Source organism: Thunnus thynnus, chromosome 19 (assembly GCF_963924715.1).
Source record: "Thunnus thynnus chromosome 19, fThuThy2.1, whole genome shotgun sequence".
Lineage (NCBI taxonomy): Eukaryota > Metazoa > Chordata > Actinopteri > Scombriformes > Scombridae > Thunnus > Thunnus thynnus.
Genome location: NC_089535.1, coordinates 10366654 through 10382177, shown reverse-complemented (window position 1 = coordinate 10382177; position 15524 = coordinate 10366654). Strand labels below are relative to the sequence as shown.

General features: G+C 40.2%; 1 protein-coding gene across 1 annotated transcript in view; it reads left to right on the top strand.

The window, feature by feature from the left end:
* Positions 1-15524, top strand: part of col27a1a (collagen, type XXVII, alpha 1a) — a 77099-nt gene that overhangs the window by 53874 nt on the left and 7701 nt on the right. Inside the window, exons 23-45 of the mRNA XM_067573871.1 lie at positions 731-784; positions 894-938; positions 1046-1099; positions 1193-1246; positions 2610-2663; positions 3398-3451; positions 9818-9871; positions 10143-10187; positions 10724-10768; positions 11091-11144; positions 12744-12797; positions 13163-13216; positions 13391-13444; positions 13545-13598; positions 13723-13830; positions 13941-13994; positions 14080-14187; positions 14291-14344; positions 14459-14512; positions 14962-15018; positions 15122-15175; positions 15260-15313; positions 15441-15494. Of these exons, the coding sequence (XP_067429972.1) occupies positions 731-784; positions 894-938; positions 1046-1099; positions 1193-1246; positions 2610-2663; positions 3398-3451; positions 9818-9871; positions 10143-10187; positions 10724-10768; positions 11091-11144; positions 12744-12797; positions 13163-13216; positions 13391-13444; positions 13545-13598; positions 13723-13830; positions 13941-13994; positions 14080-14187; positions 14291-14344; positions 14459-14512; positions 14962-15018; positions 15122-15175; positions 15260-15313; positions 15441-15494 (1326 nt within the window). The remainder of the gene's footprint in view (positions 1-730; positions 785-893; positions 939-1045; positions 1100-1192; positions 1247-2609; positions 2664-3397; positions 3452-9817; positions 9872-10142; positions 10188-10723; positions 10769-11090; positions 11145-12743; positions 12798-13162; positions 13217-13390; positions 13445-13544; positions 13599-13722; positions 13831-13940; positions 13995-14079; positions 14188-14290; positions 14345-14458; positions 14513-14961; positions 15019-15121; positions 15176-15259; positions 15314-15440; positions 15495-15524) is intronic.

Here is a 15524-nt window from a genome sequence, read left to right as displayed (position 1 = left end):
CCACCTCCTCAGCCAGCTGTCTTTTAGCTTTATCTCAGACATTCTTTTTTTAATCATATCCTTCACACTTACGCAGTTACTCCTGATCCGCCTTTCTTGGTGCAATTTCTGTTCTTTCTCTAAGTGTTTCTTTCTTTCTTCAATTAATGTGGTCAGACGCAAACATGAATGTAAAACAGGTGATAAGAGGTCACAAAGCCCAGACAGCTTATATTACTTCTCATGTTACAACAAGAATCTGCTTTTACTGTGTGCTTCTGAGTGAAATAGAGTGTGAGTCTGCACTATCTTGTGAAAGCTGCCAAACATTTTGGAGTAAAACTTTGGAACTGATGAGTCATTTAATTAGCTCTGTCTTTAGGAGCTTGTCTTAGACATTTCTGACCTGGAGCTATTGCTGGTAAAAAAGCACTTAACCCCCATCTTAACCCCAGGAATTATTGTCTGTGCAAGACGAACATTACAATAATTTCTCTCACTTTCACAGCCTGCCAAAATGTGCTATCTACGATACCTGTACACGTCATTGCATATTTCAGCGGCATGTGCAGTACAGTGAGATGCAACAGCTGCAGATGACTTCCCAGCACTCTCTTCAAACTGTCATCTCAAAGCATGCAGATCCTTTATATTCATCTATATTTCGCGATGAATGTTAATGATATATATCTGAACTAAAGTGCATGTCCGTTATTCACTATTCATCATTCTGTGCTATGTCGTTTTTCAGGGTAGAATGGGCAGAAAAGGATTTCCTGGGAAGATTGGGTCAGAGGGAGTTAAGGTGAACAAAGACAATACTTAGATATGACTTTTTCTCCTTTTCTCAAAATGTAAAGAATATTGAATGTATCATTGTAAAAATGTGACTAGTAGCATATTTGTCTTTGCAGGGAGAGCCTGGTATCTCAGGAAAAGTTGGAATCATGGGAGAAAGAGTAAGAAACCACAGAACTGCCAATTCTTGTATCGAGTAGTTGCAATTTTTCAGACCATTCATCCAAATATCTATCCATCCATCCAACACTGAGTCTCTGTGTTTCAGGGCTTGGTGGGTTTCATCGGACCTGTGGGAGAGGCAGGACTGGCAGGAGAGAAGGTGAAAATGATTGATTCTTTCTTTGTAGATTAATCATGAGACGTTACAAAGTGACTTTGAAGACTGAACGTTGTCATTGTGTCATTTTTTTAGGGGGATCGAGGGGAGATGGGCCTTCCTGGACCACCTGGAGAAAAGGGATCAACGGTAAGATACAAGAAAGAGTGAAGATACGGTAAATAGTGAAATTTGAGAATGCTAAAATATGTGCTTACACATGATTTTCTGGGCACGACGGTTTGTCTTAAAGGAAATCCTAAAGAATAGTCATCTTAAACTAAACTGTGTGTGTTATTCCCATGGGAATATACTCATGTCTGGTATTAGGTCAATACAGCAAGAATATGCTGAAGAGGAAAAGAGGCACATGACCCCAGGGATGACTTAGGACCAGTGATTTGGCACTTTGCAGGGAACCTTTAGTGTGTTTGATCTAATAACTGCACAAAGTCTTAACAATACAGTTTAAACAAAGGAAGAAATAGTTCAAATTGATGACTTCCAATGATTTACATCCCGGACAGCTTCACTCAAAGGAAAAAAGAAAGGAAGACAATGTTTCATTTTCAGACATCAATCCTTGTTTTGTCTTCATTCTGGAGGGCATCTGAGTGTCTCCAAAGGTCACGATTTTCATGGGTTTTACTCTATCCCTGTCACACACATACCTTGCTTTTTCAAACGGAGCAAGTGGCTTCTCTATCATGTAATGTCTGTATCTGGTACTGACCGTCCAATATATATGACAGGCATCGAGTGGATGAGAATTTAGTCATCATTCTTGCTGAAACAGAGAGAAGTTTCCTGCTGGCTCACAGCCAGTTGGATTTCTCTGAGGACTTAACCACACACACACACACACTTACAGTATAAGGAAGTTCTCTGTTGGCCCGTTCTCTCAGCTGCAAAACAGAAACAGACCCTCTGAAAAAGACAGCATCATACAAAGTGAAGGGAGCTGACAAGAAGACATCTATAGCTACTAACAGGGAGCTCACACTGAAGGCATTTATGATTTATTCCTGCGGACGCACGCATGAGATTAGAGCTGCATTCTGCACTATAGGTTTGCATATTGGACAGATTTTATTGCACTCAGCTGATCTGAGTGGTTTAACTTAAAATACTCCCCATTTTACAGTTATGCTTTTACAAATGGTCTGGCCAAAAAAATCAGGCCATATAAAGGAGAAAGAAAAGTAGCCAAAGGCAGTATGTTTTCAGATATAAAATCATCTCCTCAGGCTGTCTGTTTTTCTATTTTCCCCATTGTCTCATTGTTACAGCAGATGTCCTTCCAAGTGTTCAGAGCATTTCTGCAGATGCATGTTTGTGCTTATGTGTGTGAATGAAATCCATCACATCTATCCAAAGAATTTAGAGTGGGTTTGTGACTTTAATGTCGCTAAAATAAAGTCACATTTGAAAACGTATTTTACTCTGATGATGTCACATTAATGTGAGTTAGAGTATTAAAAGCACTTTATTTGTGTCTGTGCACATGTGATAGGGTCACCCAGGGACACCAGGTGAAACCGGGCCTTCAGGACCACCGGGAAGACCAGTGAGTCACCACTCTTTTACTCATCTCCCTTTTTTTTCTCTTAATCATTGTTGCAGATGATGTTGTATAATCGATGAGCTGTTCGGTTGACCACAGGTGCTCCATCTAGGTTTAGTCACAGCCTTAAGTGACAACTGTGGCTCTGTTAGGGAAAACTGATGCCTGATAATAGCTAAAAGGCTACAAAAGAATAACTTTGTCTGTTTACAAAAGGTATCTTCTTGGTGGTTGTAGCCAGTATCCTCTCATAGCACATGACAGTAGAATGCAGTCTGCAGCAAAGGTTTCTTTGAGCATAATGAGAGCAGGCAGCCTCCTGCTGAACCTGCATTACCCTCCTGTCAGTCAAAAGCCAAACACCTATAACCAATTAGAAGTTGCCCCTGCCCCCCGCCCCCTGTCTCCCATTGCTGTGGCCTTGCCATGGCCAGGTTTGACAGAGTGCGGGCCCAGTGTCAGTTGAAGGTGGGGGCCACTGAGCCACCAAAACAAACATAAATACGGGGCTCTGGGGTGCAGCCGAACAGGATTCCAGAGCAGGCCCTTTAATTGGTGTGAGTGACAGATCTAACAACAAACCCCATAGTGTGTTCCCGAGGTCAGGCTGCCCCCCTCCAGGGTCAACAACCAGGGGGCTCTGTGGTCTGTCAGTGCAAACCTTTGTTTTATCTTTCCTTTCCTTTTTCCATTCCCTCTTTCTTTTCCTCTTATTCTCATTTTCTTTTGTTCACCAGGGCCCCCCTGGAACAACTGGGCCAGCCGGTACCAGAGGACCCAAAGGCTTGCGGGTAAGTTTGAAGTTTCACACCTGTTGTTTTTGCAGCTTAGGTGGTGACTGGTGTTTTACAATCAGTGTATCATCATAGTTCTGAGTTAGGAACAGCTAAGAAACATGGAAAAAGACTCATCACTTTGCCACTGCGGTCGTTGTTGAGCTGTTGGAACATAATAAATCGATAGGGAACTGCATCTGGACTGATGTCATGTGTGTTATATGGACATGTGTGCTTGCACAACACATTCTTGGGTTCAGAGTCAAAGAATGAGTCTTGTTCATCCTTTTCAGAAGTAAATGCTCATTATAACTGCTGGAAGAACTCCAGTGATATAAAACAAACAGCTCTTAAAAAAAAAAAAAAAACATATAAATGGAACAATGAGCTTTTTTCAGGGGGTTCAATAACTTTGGGTTAGCAGAGGAATCCAAACCCATAAGACATCACTCACAAAAACCACAATAGCAGCTTTGAGACCTTTTTAGAATCATGGAAATACAACTAAGTTTTATGTTTCTCCTTAATGCGCTTAACATCTGAAAAGACCATTAGATAAGAGTGAAATTTTACAAGATTTGGAATTCACTTTTTTTGTGGATGTTTTTCATAACAACATTTATCAGATCACTAAAGACCTGATTTAGATATTTAATGTCTGAAAGTCACAAGTGGATAGTTATTTCACATTAGCATTATGTCGAAAACACTACACACAATGTATCAATGTACTTTACATCACCGTATGTTGTTGGTTCAGTGCTAATATGATATCTCCATATCAAATAAATAATGAACTCAATGTGACTTTGTTATGTATCAAAAACAGTACCCAGATCCTATAACCTTGATTGAGATTTACAACTGATAAATTGTTCCTCCTACATTTTAAGATGTGTAACGTGGGTGTAACTATTAACATTAATTATGGCCACGTCCCATTTAGGTGGCTCACTGGCAGCTCTAAAGTGGTAGGAGCAATCAGTGTTAGATTAGATGCACTTGCTAAAGTGGAAAAAGTCTGTCAGCCTAAAAGTAAAATAATTCTAGCACTCAACAAAAAGAAAATTAATATACAGACGATGCCAGTAACCACCCTTGGATTTGTTAAACTAGATTTTTGCAGTCTTAATAAAAGTGAATGCACGTACAACTCCAGAGTATTTTGTGAGAAATGAAAACAAGGGGATTTGAACTGGAATTTCACCCAGCTAAATACCACTCACAGAAATTTTAGCTCAGATAATATTTGTGGAGGTGCTTGACCTCTCTTGGTAAGAGTAATGTTGATCATAAATTTTGGCCTCTGGAATGACAGCAAATAAATTATTGAATCCACAGTTTGCATATGGACTCAAAGAGAATGGAGGGGCAATGACAATAATGGTTTTTGAGGATGATGATGATGGCAATGATGGCTGTGAACGATAAAACTGATGTTGTGATTTATTTTGCTTGACATTTTCAGACACATCTCAGCTTCTGCTGGTGATATAGTTCCCTCTGTCCTTGATTTGCTTTGCTCCTGAGGAATGCAGATTTTGTAACTGACTTTTTTCAAAGGTTTTTAAAGGATGCCTTTTATTGCTATGGTCCATGAACTCCACACTGAAAAGTGGAAATCGGGATAAAATATCATTGAGCTTCTTTGTCTAAGGCATCCATGGGAGATGGGCCTCGCTGTGGTTGGCCTGGACACGCTTTCATATCTCAAGCTGTGTTTTCAATTAATACTAATGTCAGCAGCTTCCACTGCCAGTAAATCTGCCTGATGCTTTATGACTTATGTTGAATAGTCCAAGCTCAGAGACCCGAGTGTAGCAAACTAGGAGACACAGAGGTGGTTTTCTCACAGACATACTGTAAGACACACAAATCCCCCCTGTTACCAAAATACACACAAGCTCTGTCTCAAAGATGCAGTGCAAGAACTTTTGGAATCAGAGTTCTTCACATGTCCTCATTCACCTAGACAAACAAAATTAACCTTTATTTAATGTGACAAGTAAACAAAAAATTAAGAGGTCCAAAACAATCAAAACAGTGTAAAGTCAAGGTTAAGACAGACAATTTGATTTGATTTGATTTGATTTCTCTTTTGATAAAGGAAAATGAAGGAGAGCATTTGTCATTCATCAGGTGATATTAAATCATTTACGGTCCATCTAACCCACTTGCTCGGGATTTTCTACTTTTAATTGACCCTTTCAATCTTACCCAGTTAGTCAGGGGTCCTACTCACGTTCATGGTCATACTCTTGGCTTATTCTGACTTTTGGCATCAGTTAATCTGATCATTGGCCCATTATGTTTTCCACCTCTCTCCCCTCCCAGACTCCTAAACCCATTCCACCAGGAAACTATTCCAGGTCTAGTACCCCTCTGACTGCCAGGCAGTTGTCAGATGCCTTCTGCTTTACTCTCATTAAAGCTCCCCCTGCTGGTATGGGCACAGAAGAACTGGTCACAGTATTCACTTGGTCTTGCACCAATACTCTCGACTCAATTGCCCTCTACAAAGTTAGAAAAGAAAAAATCAAAGCTCAGCCCTTGTTTAACTCCATAACTCATGCAGTTATGCAGGAATGCAAGAGAGTGGAGCGTAAATGGAAAAAAGATAAACTCCAAGTGTCTTACCAGCATGTGAGATACTGTCTGGCTAAAAACCAACAGTTTTTCAAAGCAGAGCCACATATTTTTCTGATATCATCTTCAAACATGCTCTTCAACCCAAATTTTTATTCAGTACAATAAATACAGTACTCAACACTGCAGTTACAAATTGTCATGAAGCAACACCAGATACCCGTGAATATTTCCTACGATTCTTTATTAGCAAAATTGACACTATACAATCTCAGATCTCACTGCCCTCCTACAATCCATAAGAATTAAGCTCATGCTCCTCAGTTATCATCAACTTTGAACTTTCTCTCTCTCTTCTTTGACATATATTATCTCACATATGAACCCAAGTACATGTCCCTTAGACGTCATTCCCTCACACCTGAGTGCTGGACACTGACTGTTTAGTCTAGTATTTTATCAGTAATTAACAGCTCTCTGTTAATTACTGGACAATGGCTATGTCCTACCTTGCTTTAAACATGCTGTCATTCACCCTCAAATTTGTCTATTCCTAATAATTACCGACCAATCCCAAAGCTCTTATTTTTATCCAAAATATTTGAAAAAATACTTTTCTCTCAAATCATCTCCTTCTTGGACAAATTCAGCATACTGGACAAATTTCAGTCAGGTTTTAGGATGCTTCATAGCACAGAGTCAACTCTCCTGGGGGTGACAAATGAATGTTCTTGTCTTTTGATTCAGGAAATTCACTATTTTAATTCTTTTGGATCTCTCAGCTTCCTTCGACACAGTTGATCACTCCATCCTCTTGGAACACCTTAAGCATGTTGTTGGCCCTTCAGTGGTTTGCCTCCTACCTCCAGGACTGAACAGCCTCTGTTACAATTGATAATGTATCCTCCTCCTCTGCACCTATGTCCTGTGGAGTACCACAAGGCTCCATATTAGGCCCTATTTTATTTTCCCTATATATGCTTCCTTTGGGATTTATTTCAGAAAATATTATATCTTCTACCATATTTATGCCAAAGACACCCAGCTGTTCCTCCTGCTGAAACCTTGTGATCCGTGCAGTGTTAACTCCCTTCTAAATTGCATCGAGGAGGTGAAATCCTGTATGGTAAAAAGTTTCCCTCAGCTAAACCAGAATAAAACTGAGGTCCTAATCTTTGTCTCTGCAGACAATTCTGCAACCACAATCAACGCCCTCAGGCCTCTGTCATTTAATGTAAAGTCCCACGCAAGAAATTGTGGTGTTATCTTTGATTTTGTTTTAAAATTTGATAAACAAATCAACTCAGTTGTCAGCACAATCTTCTTCCATCTTAGATCACTTGCAAAGTTAAAATCATTCCTGTCCATTAAGGATTTGGAGACTATAGTTCATGCTTTTATTTCCTCTCACCTCGACTACTGCAATGCTCTCTAAGTAGGAAACAGTCAGTCAGCCCTATCTCTCCTGCAGCCGGTTCAAAATGCAGCAGCGAGACTCTGGTTTCAAGTAGAAGGACCATACCTCCACTGTATTGGCCTCTCTTCATTGGTTACCAGTGAAGTACAGAATTGATTTTAAGATTCTTTTATATATTTTTTAAAGCACTGCATGAACTGGCACCAGGTTACATCTCTGAACTGCTCATCCCCTATTCAACCTCCAGGCCCCTCAGATCTGCTAACCAATCACTGCTCTCCATTCCACACACCTAGTTAAAAACCAAAGGCGATGGAGCATTTACAGTTGTTGGCCCTAAATTGTGAAAGTTTGCCACTAACAATTAGATCTTCCCCCTCCACTGGTATCTTTAAAACCCATCTAAAGACCCATCTCTTTGCTTTAGCCTCATAATTGTCATCATGAAGACATGCCTGGCCGCTCTGTGGCTTTTATTTCTTTGTATTTTATTTGTTATTTGTGCCATGCTGTTTGTGTTGTCATTTTATTGAGATATTCTACACTTTTATTAATGTACTTATATCCACTTAATTATGTATGTGTTTTTATTTTGATCCTTCCTGTGTTTATATTTGATCATTCTTGTGTTTTTGTTTGATTATAATCATCAATCAAATAATCCCATAATTCAATCTCTCTGTAAAGCACTTTGGTCAACCTTTGTTGTTAAATGTGCTCTATAAACACATTGACTTGACTTGACTACATTGCCTTGGCCTGCCCGAATAACACATCTTAGTGTAAAAAGAGACTGTTTACAACTAAAAACTTTCACACATCCTTTTAGATGTAAGCTACTTGGCTTGAGGCACAGGGCTTTAATGTTGACAACATAACATCTGGCCTGACCCTCAGAAACATGGCACTGGAATGTTTTCTATCATGGGAATATTGTGGAATAAACAACCAGAGATAAGACTACATTTTGGCATCAAACCAGTATGGAAGCTAGTCCCGCTTTTGCCTCTCTGTAAGTCTGTCTCTCCCAAGTTGAAGATTAAGTTCAAACATGCTTTATTTGCATGTATAAAGCCTATGTGAACCCATGGACTCAAACTTGTGGATGTCAGCCATGAGGAATCACCAGTCCAACTTTATATCTAATAAATTCTCATGACGTCTGACCTACAAATCTTCACTTAATGTTTCCCATATTGAAGAGCATATTAATGTCAACATCCCCCCCTCTCGGCAGTCGGTGGTTATCATTAAGCTAGTTTAAAAAGATGTTTCTGACTGTTTTGAGTTCAAGCTCCTGGTGTTCCTTTTCTCCCTTTGTTTGAAAGGGGTCAGACACTTATGTTACACAGTAATGTAACTCAGTGTAATTAATTAACTTTCAAGCATAATATTTGAGTGTTTTCCATAGCCCGATGCAGTGAAATATTGTCCCTACACACAGGCTAATCAGGCTATGTAAACGCAAGCAGTGGGTAGCAGGTACCCCAGACAGGAATGTTAATGAGCGCTGCTCATCCAGCTCTATGTATAATAGGCTTATAGCACTTCAGCTAGCGGCGTTCTCCACGTGCCAAACTCCCACTGTGCCCGATCATCAACCACTCACACAACAAGGCTGCCTGTGTGGCTGTGTCATGTTATATCTGCTTATTATTAATGATCTTTTTTTTAAAAAAATCACAGTTTACCACTTGTTATTCATAATCACAGACTGCCACGATTTGTCCTGTAGAGTGACAGTGATAATCAGCCATTGAGGATCTTCACAGCGTCAGTGTGCCAGCATCTTTTAAAGTTCAGATGAGAAACTTGTCTGGGTGCAGGTGCAGAGCAGATGGACTGCATTGGTCCACTGCCTGGCTCCCATTTATTATCACTGCTCACTGGACTAGCAGGCCTTTAAGCACTCTAGATTGATTATGTTTGACAGTTGCACCCATGTAATCTAAACAGTCAGACTGTTCTGACAGTGTGTGTGTTTAAGAGTGAACAGTATGTATCTGTGTGTGTGCCCAGACTTTGTGTCCCGACTCTAGGTTTATAATAATTCAACAGCAATAACTTGCTAGTTATGAGTGATATGTGGGACACTCGATGGAGGAGAGGCCAGTAGCTACTTCTACGGTGTCGCACCACCGTATGCACACATGCTCACATTCATTTTTACACACACGGTTATACATAAATTACTTCCTTATTTACTCTGAAAAGTATCACTTGCGGATACAGGAACCCTCACATTGCCTCTGACATGGGGGTACTATTGGTGTCACACTATACAAAGATTGTTTATTTACAGTATGTTGTGGCTTTCTGACTGTGTAACAGTGACCTCTGTTGGTGGAGTGACAGTTGTCTTCTGTCTTCTGTTTCAGGGAGCGATAGGACCTGATGGTCCAACAGGAGAGATGGGGATAGAGGGCAAGATGGTAAGGATGCTGACGGGGCCATTTGATATAAAATATAAAAACACAAGCAACATTCATGATATCCAACTATGTATTCACAAGAGTAATGACCATAAATGGCATATAATAGCATAATAATATTTTCTCCAATAGGAAAATGGATCTCATGCACCAAAAATAGCAAGCGGCATTTCTTCTGTATCAGTTTCCATCCGCTCACGAGGCAGGAAACGTACAGTAAACTGACACATCTCAACACATGGCTATCTCTCATACTTTGCTCTCTCCACAGGGTCTTGATGGTCCTCCAGGAAAAATAGGTTTCCCTGGACCACAGGTAATGCATTGGGGTACTTTTCTACTTTTCCATTCCTCCCCTCTCATATATTCTTGGTGCTGATGTTCCTCTGGAGAGGGTTAGCCATCAGCATGATTTAAAGGACCTACAGTACATGATACCAGTAGTGTGTAGGCTCACAGTCAGAAACAACACATCACTTTTGGGGAGATAACTGTCCTTGGGAGGTTTCTACAGAATGTGGGCCAGATTTACATGCATGACAGATGAGAAAAAAAATTTTTGTATGGTTCATTGGTCAGATTTGAGAATGTTACTCAGCCTGCAATTAAACTAATATGTCTATCACTGAAAAATATAATAGTCTTTATTTAGAAAAGGTTTGTAAATAAAAGTATCTTGCCATTGGTCAGTGAAAGTCAAGGTGAAGTCAGTAAGTATGGACCCACTGTATGTGTTCATTTACATTCCTTGTTAGTACTCAAATTTTTGTGAGCGTCACAGATCCCGTGCTGATGAACCATGATCTAATTTACCCTGTCTTATGTATTCTTCTTTTATTTGTGTCCCTGCAGGGGAAGATCGGAGAGTCAGGGGAAACTGGGCCTAAAGGTTTTCCTGTGAGTCCTTAGAAGCACAGATGGACCCCAAAACAACAGCTTGTGTATTCTGCATAGTACACTGTATACGGACAGTATACAATAGTGTTAGATTGTTTATTTTTTGTGGATTAAGAATATTGGAATCAACTAAATGCCTAACATGGCTTCTAAAATGTCAAAAATTGGTGAAAGCGAAACATTTTTGTTATTTTAGAATTGCTCAGTGAATCATAATTTAGCTATATGTAGCTAATATTACCTACTGTTGGTTCTGTTGCTGATGTTTGGTGTCTGGGGGCATGTACATGTATTCTTAACTCACCGACCTATCTGTCTCCAGGGTATCCAAGGGCCCTCAGGACCTCCAGGGGACAAGGGAATAGCGGGCGAGCCGGTATGACCCTCCATCCAACTCTCATCCTTTCATATCTTCCTCTCCTGTTTCCTCATCTTCCCTGTATCTCCTTCTATCTCTCTCCTTTCATCTTCTCTGTTGAGGCCCCAAACTTTTGCAATACTCTGACTCAAACTCATCAAACATTTCCTCTCCCTTTTTCATAACGATGCTTACTAGTTATATTAGATTTCCTTTGGCTACAAACAGCAGCCTGGTTCACTCTACCCAGCTCCAGAATATGATAGCCAAGAGGTAGTTTATAAGACATATTTCAGTGCTTATTAAAATATATATTTGGCTGTATTAAATGTTTCCTGCAGAGTAGCCAGAGAATTGTCTCATCCTTTACACATCTGTCCTTTAGTGACAGAAGAGTGAAAAGCAAGCTGCAGCTGTTGGCATGCTGTGTGACTGACCGAACAGATTGATTTTTGAAAAGAAACAACTAAGTGCTACATTTCTGAACTCAGATGTGGGAAAATAGATGTGATTATTGCCATAACTGATCAAATCATGTTACTGTAAAAGCTTTGCTATCCTACTTGTGGTTTTATTTTATGAGCAATAAGAGAGGAAGTGCAGAAAAAGAGGGATAAAAAACAATTGTTAGTTTGCATGCACACTGAATTTACCTCAGTAATATTAGAGACAGGCACCCTTGCCCTCTTTTCATTATTTCCATTTGTATGAATGAATCACAGGCTGACATTCTCCTGTTTCCTATTACATAAAACATGGATCTGTGGCCATTACTACACCAGGAGAACACTGAGGCAACTGAATGTACTTCATACAGATATTATTTATACTATGTTTTACAGTATTTCTGATATATAAGAGAGTGAATTAGAGAAAGTAAATGAGAGGCAATACTGGAATGTGCTGAAATTACAGATTTGTTTTGGTTTGTGGCACTGTAATTGGCATTTTAATTATAACAATCAAACCATCATGTAATACAGGTCAGTTTTAGTGCATTTATAACAGTTGGTTAACAACTGCTCAGTATTTGAACAGGCTATTGTGGTAACCCGGAAACTAAGATTTAATTACAGAGGATAGACAAAGTGTAGTTTTACAGCAGCCATCAGTAAATATGAATCGCCCCTTATATTTATGCATACTGTATATTTATATATTGTTCATTTTTCCCTCCTAATCATTCTCTATTGTTTCATCTCTTGTGCTGCACATCTGCTTTCACTGGTAGACAATTCAGTTCTAAACCCTGCTGCTAAATGTTTTGGGCAGCAATATGAATAAAAGACCACACAGGTGACTTCAGTTATACCATTACTATTATTTGGACTGGATGCAAGTCAACTGGGGAGAAACCATTGTTAATATGAGCTGATATTAAGAAGTTATCATGGCAACGTGTCAGTTTTTGACACAGTTAGTTATTACTTTCAGAGTCAAACTGTGTACCTGTGGTTTACTGATTTATCTGCCGTTGGCTCATCCACATTCAACATAAGCCAGAAATTTCCTATTTTTTGTATTTAATTAATGATATCTGAAGATAATTAGCATGAAACACCTCTGGTTAGGTTTTTAGTCTGGTTATTAGTCAAGTATTTGTGTTGTCTCCTATAGGGACCACCTGGGCCACCTGGGACTTTGGGACTGTTGGGAGAGATTGGTCAAAAGGTGAAAGATTCTGCAAACACACACACACACACACACACTCACACACACACTCACACTGACATATGCACACACACATATTCCACATGGATAAGGTCACACATCCGCATGCACACAAAGGGCAATGTGAATGATAAAATATGTAACATCTGTTGTTTACTCTACCCCAGTGAATCAATAATGCTATCTGATTGAGGTAATCTGCCCAATTAAATGAATCACAATTACAAAGTAGTCCCTCTCTCATGACAATACGTAATGGAACTCACTCCTGACATATTGTTCATATCTAATGCCAAAGAGTCATTAACCCTTAAGTTTTGTCTAAAATCATTCAACATTTTTTTCTCCATCTTTGTATTTATAAGGGTCCCCCAGGTAAGCTGGGTGAACCAGGACTGCCAGGCGAGCCAGGGGAGAAGGTGAGACAATATGCAATGTTTCTCACATTCCAAGATATTAGTTTACGTCAAAGATTGTAATGAACTGTGGCCTGCCTAATATGATGAAAGTTTGATTGGTGCTTTGAGAGAAAAGAAAGACAGGAAGTGTATTATCTCTGCTCTGATGCTCATATGTGTGTCTGTTTGTATCAGGGAGCCATTGGACCTGTTGGGAACATCGGAGAGCAGGGACTAATAGGGCAGCGGGTACGTTTATCAGTATTAAACTACATTATATTTTGCATTCCTAACAGGTGTAGTTGTCCATTTCATTCACTCGTATGTATGTGTAAATGTGTCTATACAGGGAGAGCCAGGCCTAGAGGGAGAGGCTGGTCCGGCTGGTCCTGATGGAACCAAGGTGAGGTGTTTTCCCAAAATGTCCTGACACAGTAATAGATGGGACTAATAAGTTTAACCTGCTATTTAGCTGTTTTAGGCACAGAATATTAAATAGAGTCATGTTTTTATGTGTACATGCTCAGGGTGAAAAGGGCGACATGGGTCAGGAGGGCGACAATGGAGAAAAAGGTGAAATGGGGCTAAAGGGAAAAGAGGGCCCACTTGGAAACCCTGGACTCAATGGCGTCAGAGTAAGTGGCTTTCTGGGCAAATTCATACATTCACATTTTTTGAACAGTGACTTTTACTGACCCTCAAACCCTACCTTACGTTTTTCCTTCATTTTGTTTTCTCTCTTTAGGGTCCAGAAGGGAAACCTGGCAAAATTGGGGAAAGAGGCAAACTAGGGCAGAAGGTATTATCTGTGACACCCGTTTAATCCCTCAGAAACCCAAAGTATTCTCATGCTGTTCTGTAACCTATCCTGTGTGTATGTTTAGGGTGCCAAAGGTCACCAAGGTCACCTTGGGGAAACTGGGCCAGTGGGGAAGACAGGACCACTAGGTTTTGTTGGGCAGAAGGGGTCCAGAGGAACCACTGGACACGTGGTAAAGTAGATCAGTAATGAACAATGTAGATATTAATCATTCAAGTTTAAATGCCATCTAATATCATGGAGAGTGTGACTGAAGAACTCTTCTATCTCTTTAGGGAGCTCCTGGTCGGATGGGTCAACAGGGGGAACCTGGCATTGCAGGTTATGAGGTACAGTTGCATTATTATAAGTGTCTGGATGTGGATGGGCATTATACATTAAAAAAAAGGCTGTTCTGGTTAATTACATTCGGTGTAGTCACTTCACAGTTTCTGTCTTTGCAGGGCCATCAGGGACCACAAGGCCCCATGGGGTCTCCAGGACCAAAAGGTGAAAAGGTACACCTCGTTCACTTTACGTGGAACACTGGTCTCTTGTCATTCTTCTTTATCTTAAGTCCTCAGTCTGTTCCCAGCATATCCCAACACCACAACAAGTACCATACCTTCATACTGTTTACTATTGGCTGCAGTTCACCTAAAAACGACACCCCGATGTCTTTCATTTGTAAGCAGCTTGTACTGATCAACCTTATTTAATCAAAAACACCACATCGTAAATACATCATGGACTTTATTTTACTTGCAAGAAGAGGATAGGACCTATCTGTTAGATTTGTGCTGTACCACATCATAATAAGCCATGTGACTACAGAGCATACACAAAGTTAACCTTCCAACATACGTAACATTTTAGTGGATAAGCTGGATACCATATACTGAAACATCAGGAATGTGTGTGTTATGAAAAATATCTAAATTTTCCCTTTTCTGGTCTTCATGTGCAGGGCGAGCAGGGGGATGACGGCAAGGTAGAGGGTCCTCCTGGTCCTCCAGGTGACATAGTAAGTCACACCTGACTTACTTTTCTCCTTCCTCCCACTGCATGTCTGCTATAATGTTGCAGAAATCATCTGCATTTTACTCAAATATTTCTTGATTTATCAGGGTCCTCCAGGTGACAGAGGAGAGAGAGGGGAATCAGGAGACCCAGGGTACAAAGTAAGTACTATCACTAAGATGATTTTACCCACAGTATATAAAGTATTTGGGCTCTTAGGTTAATATTCTGTTATTCTGTCTCAGGGTCAAGTTGGTTTTGATGGAGAGAGAGGCAGACCTGGTGCTCCTGGGCAACCTGTGAGTGTCAAAACAGACTTGTTATTTCCTTACACAGCTCTGTCATTAGGGTCTACATAAACAACCAGCAGGCATGCTCACACAGGTTGTCTTTATATGCTTTCATTAACATAACTGGCAATTTCAGGGACAGCCTGGACCTCGCGGGCAACAAGGACCCAAAGGGGCCAAAGGAGATCAAGTAAGGATGTCAAAACAAAAACATTTTTGT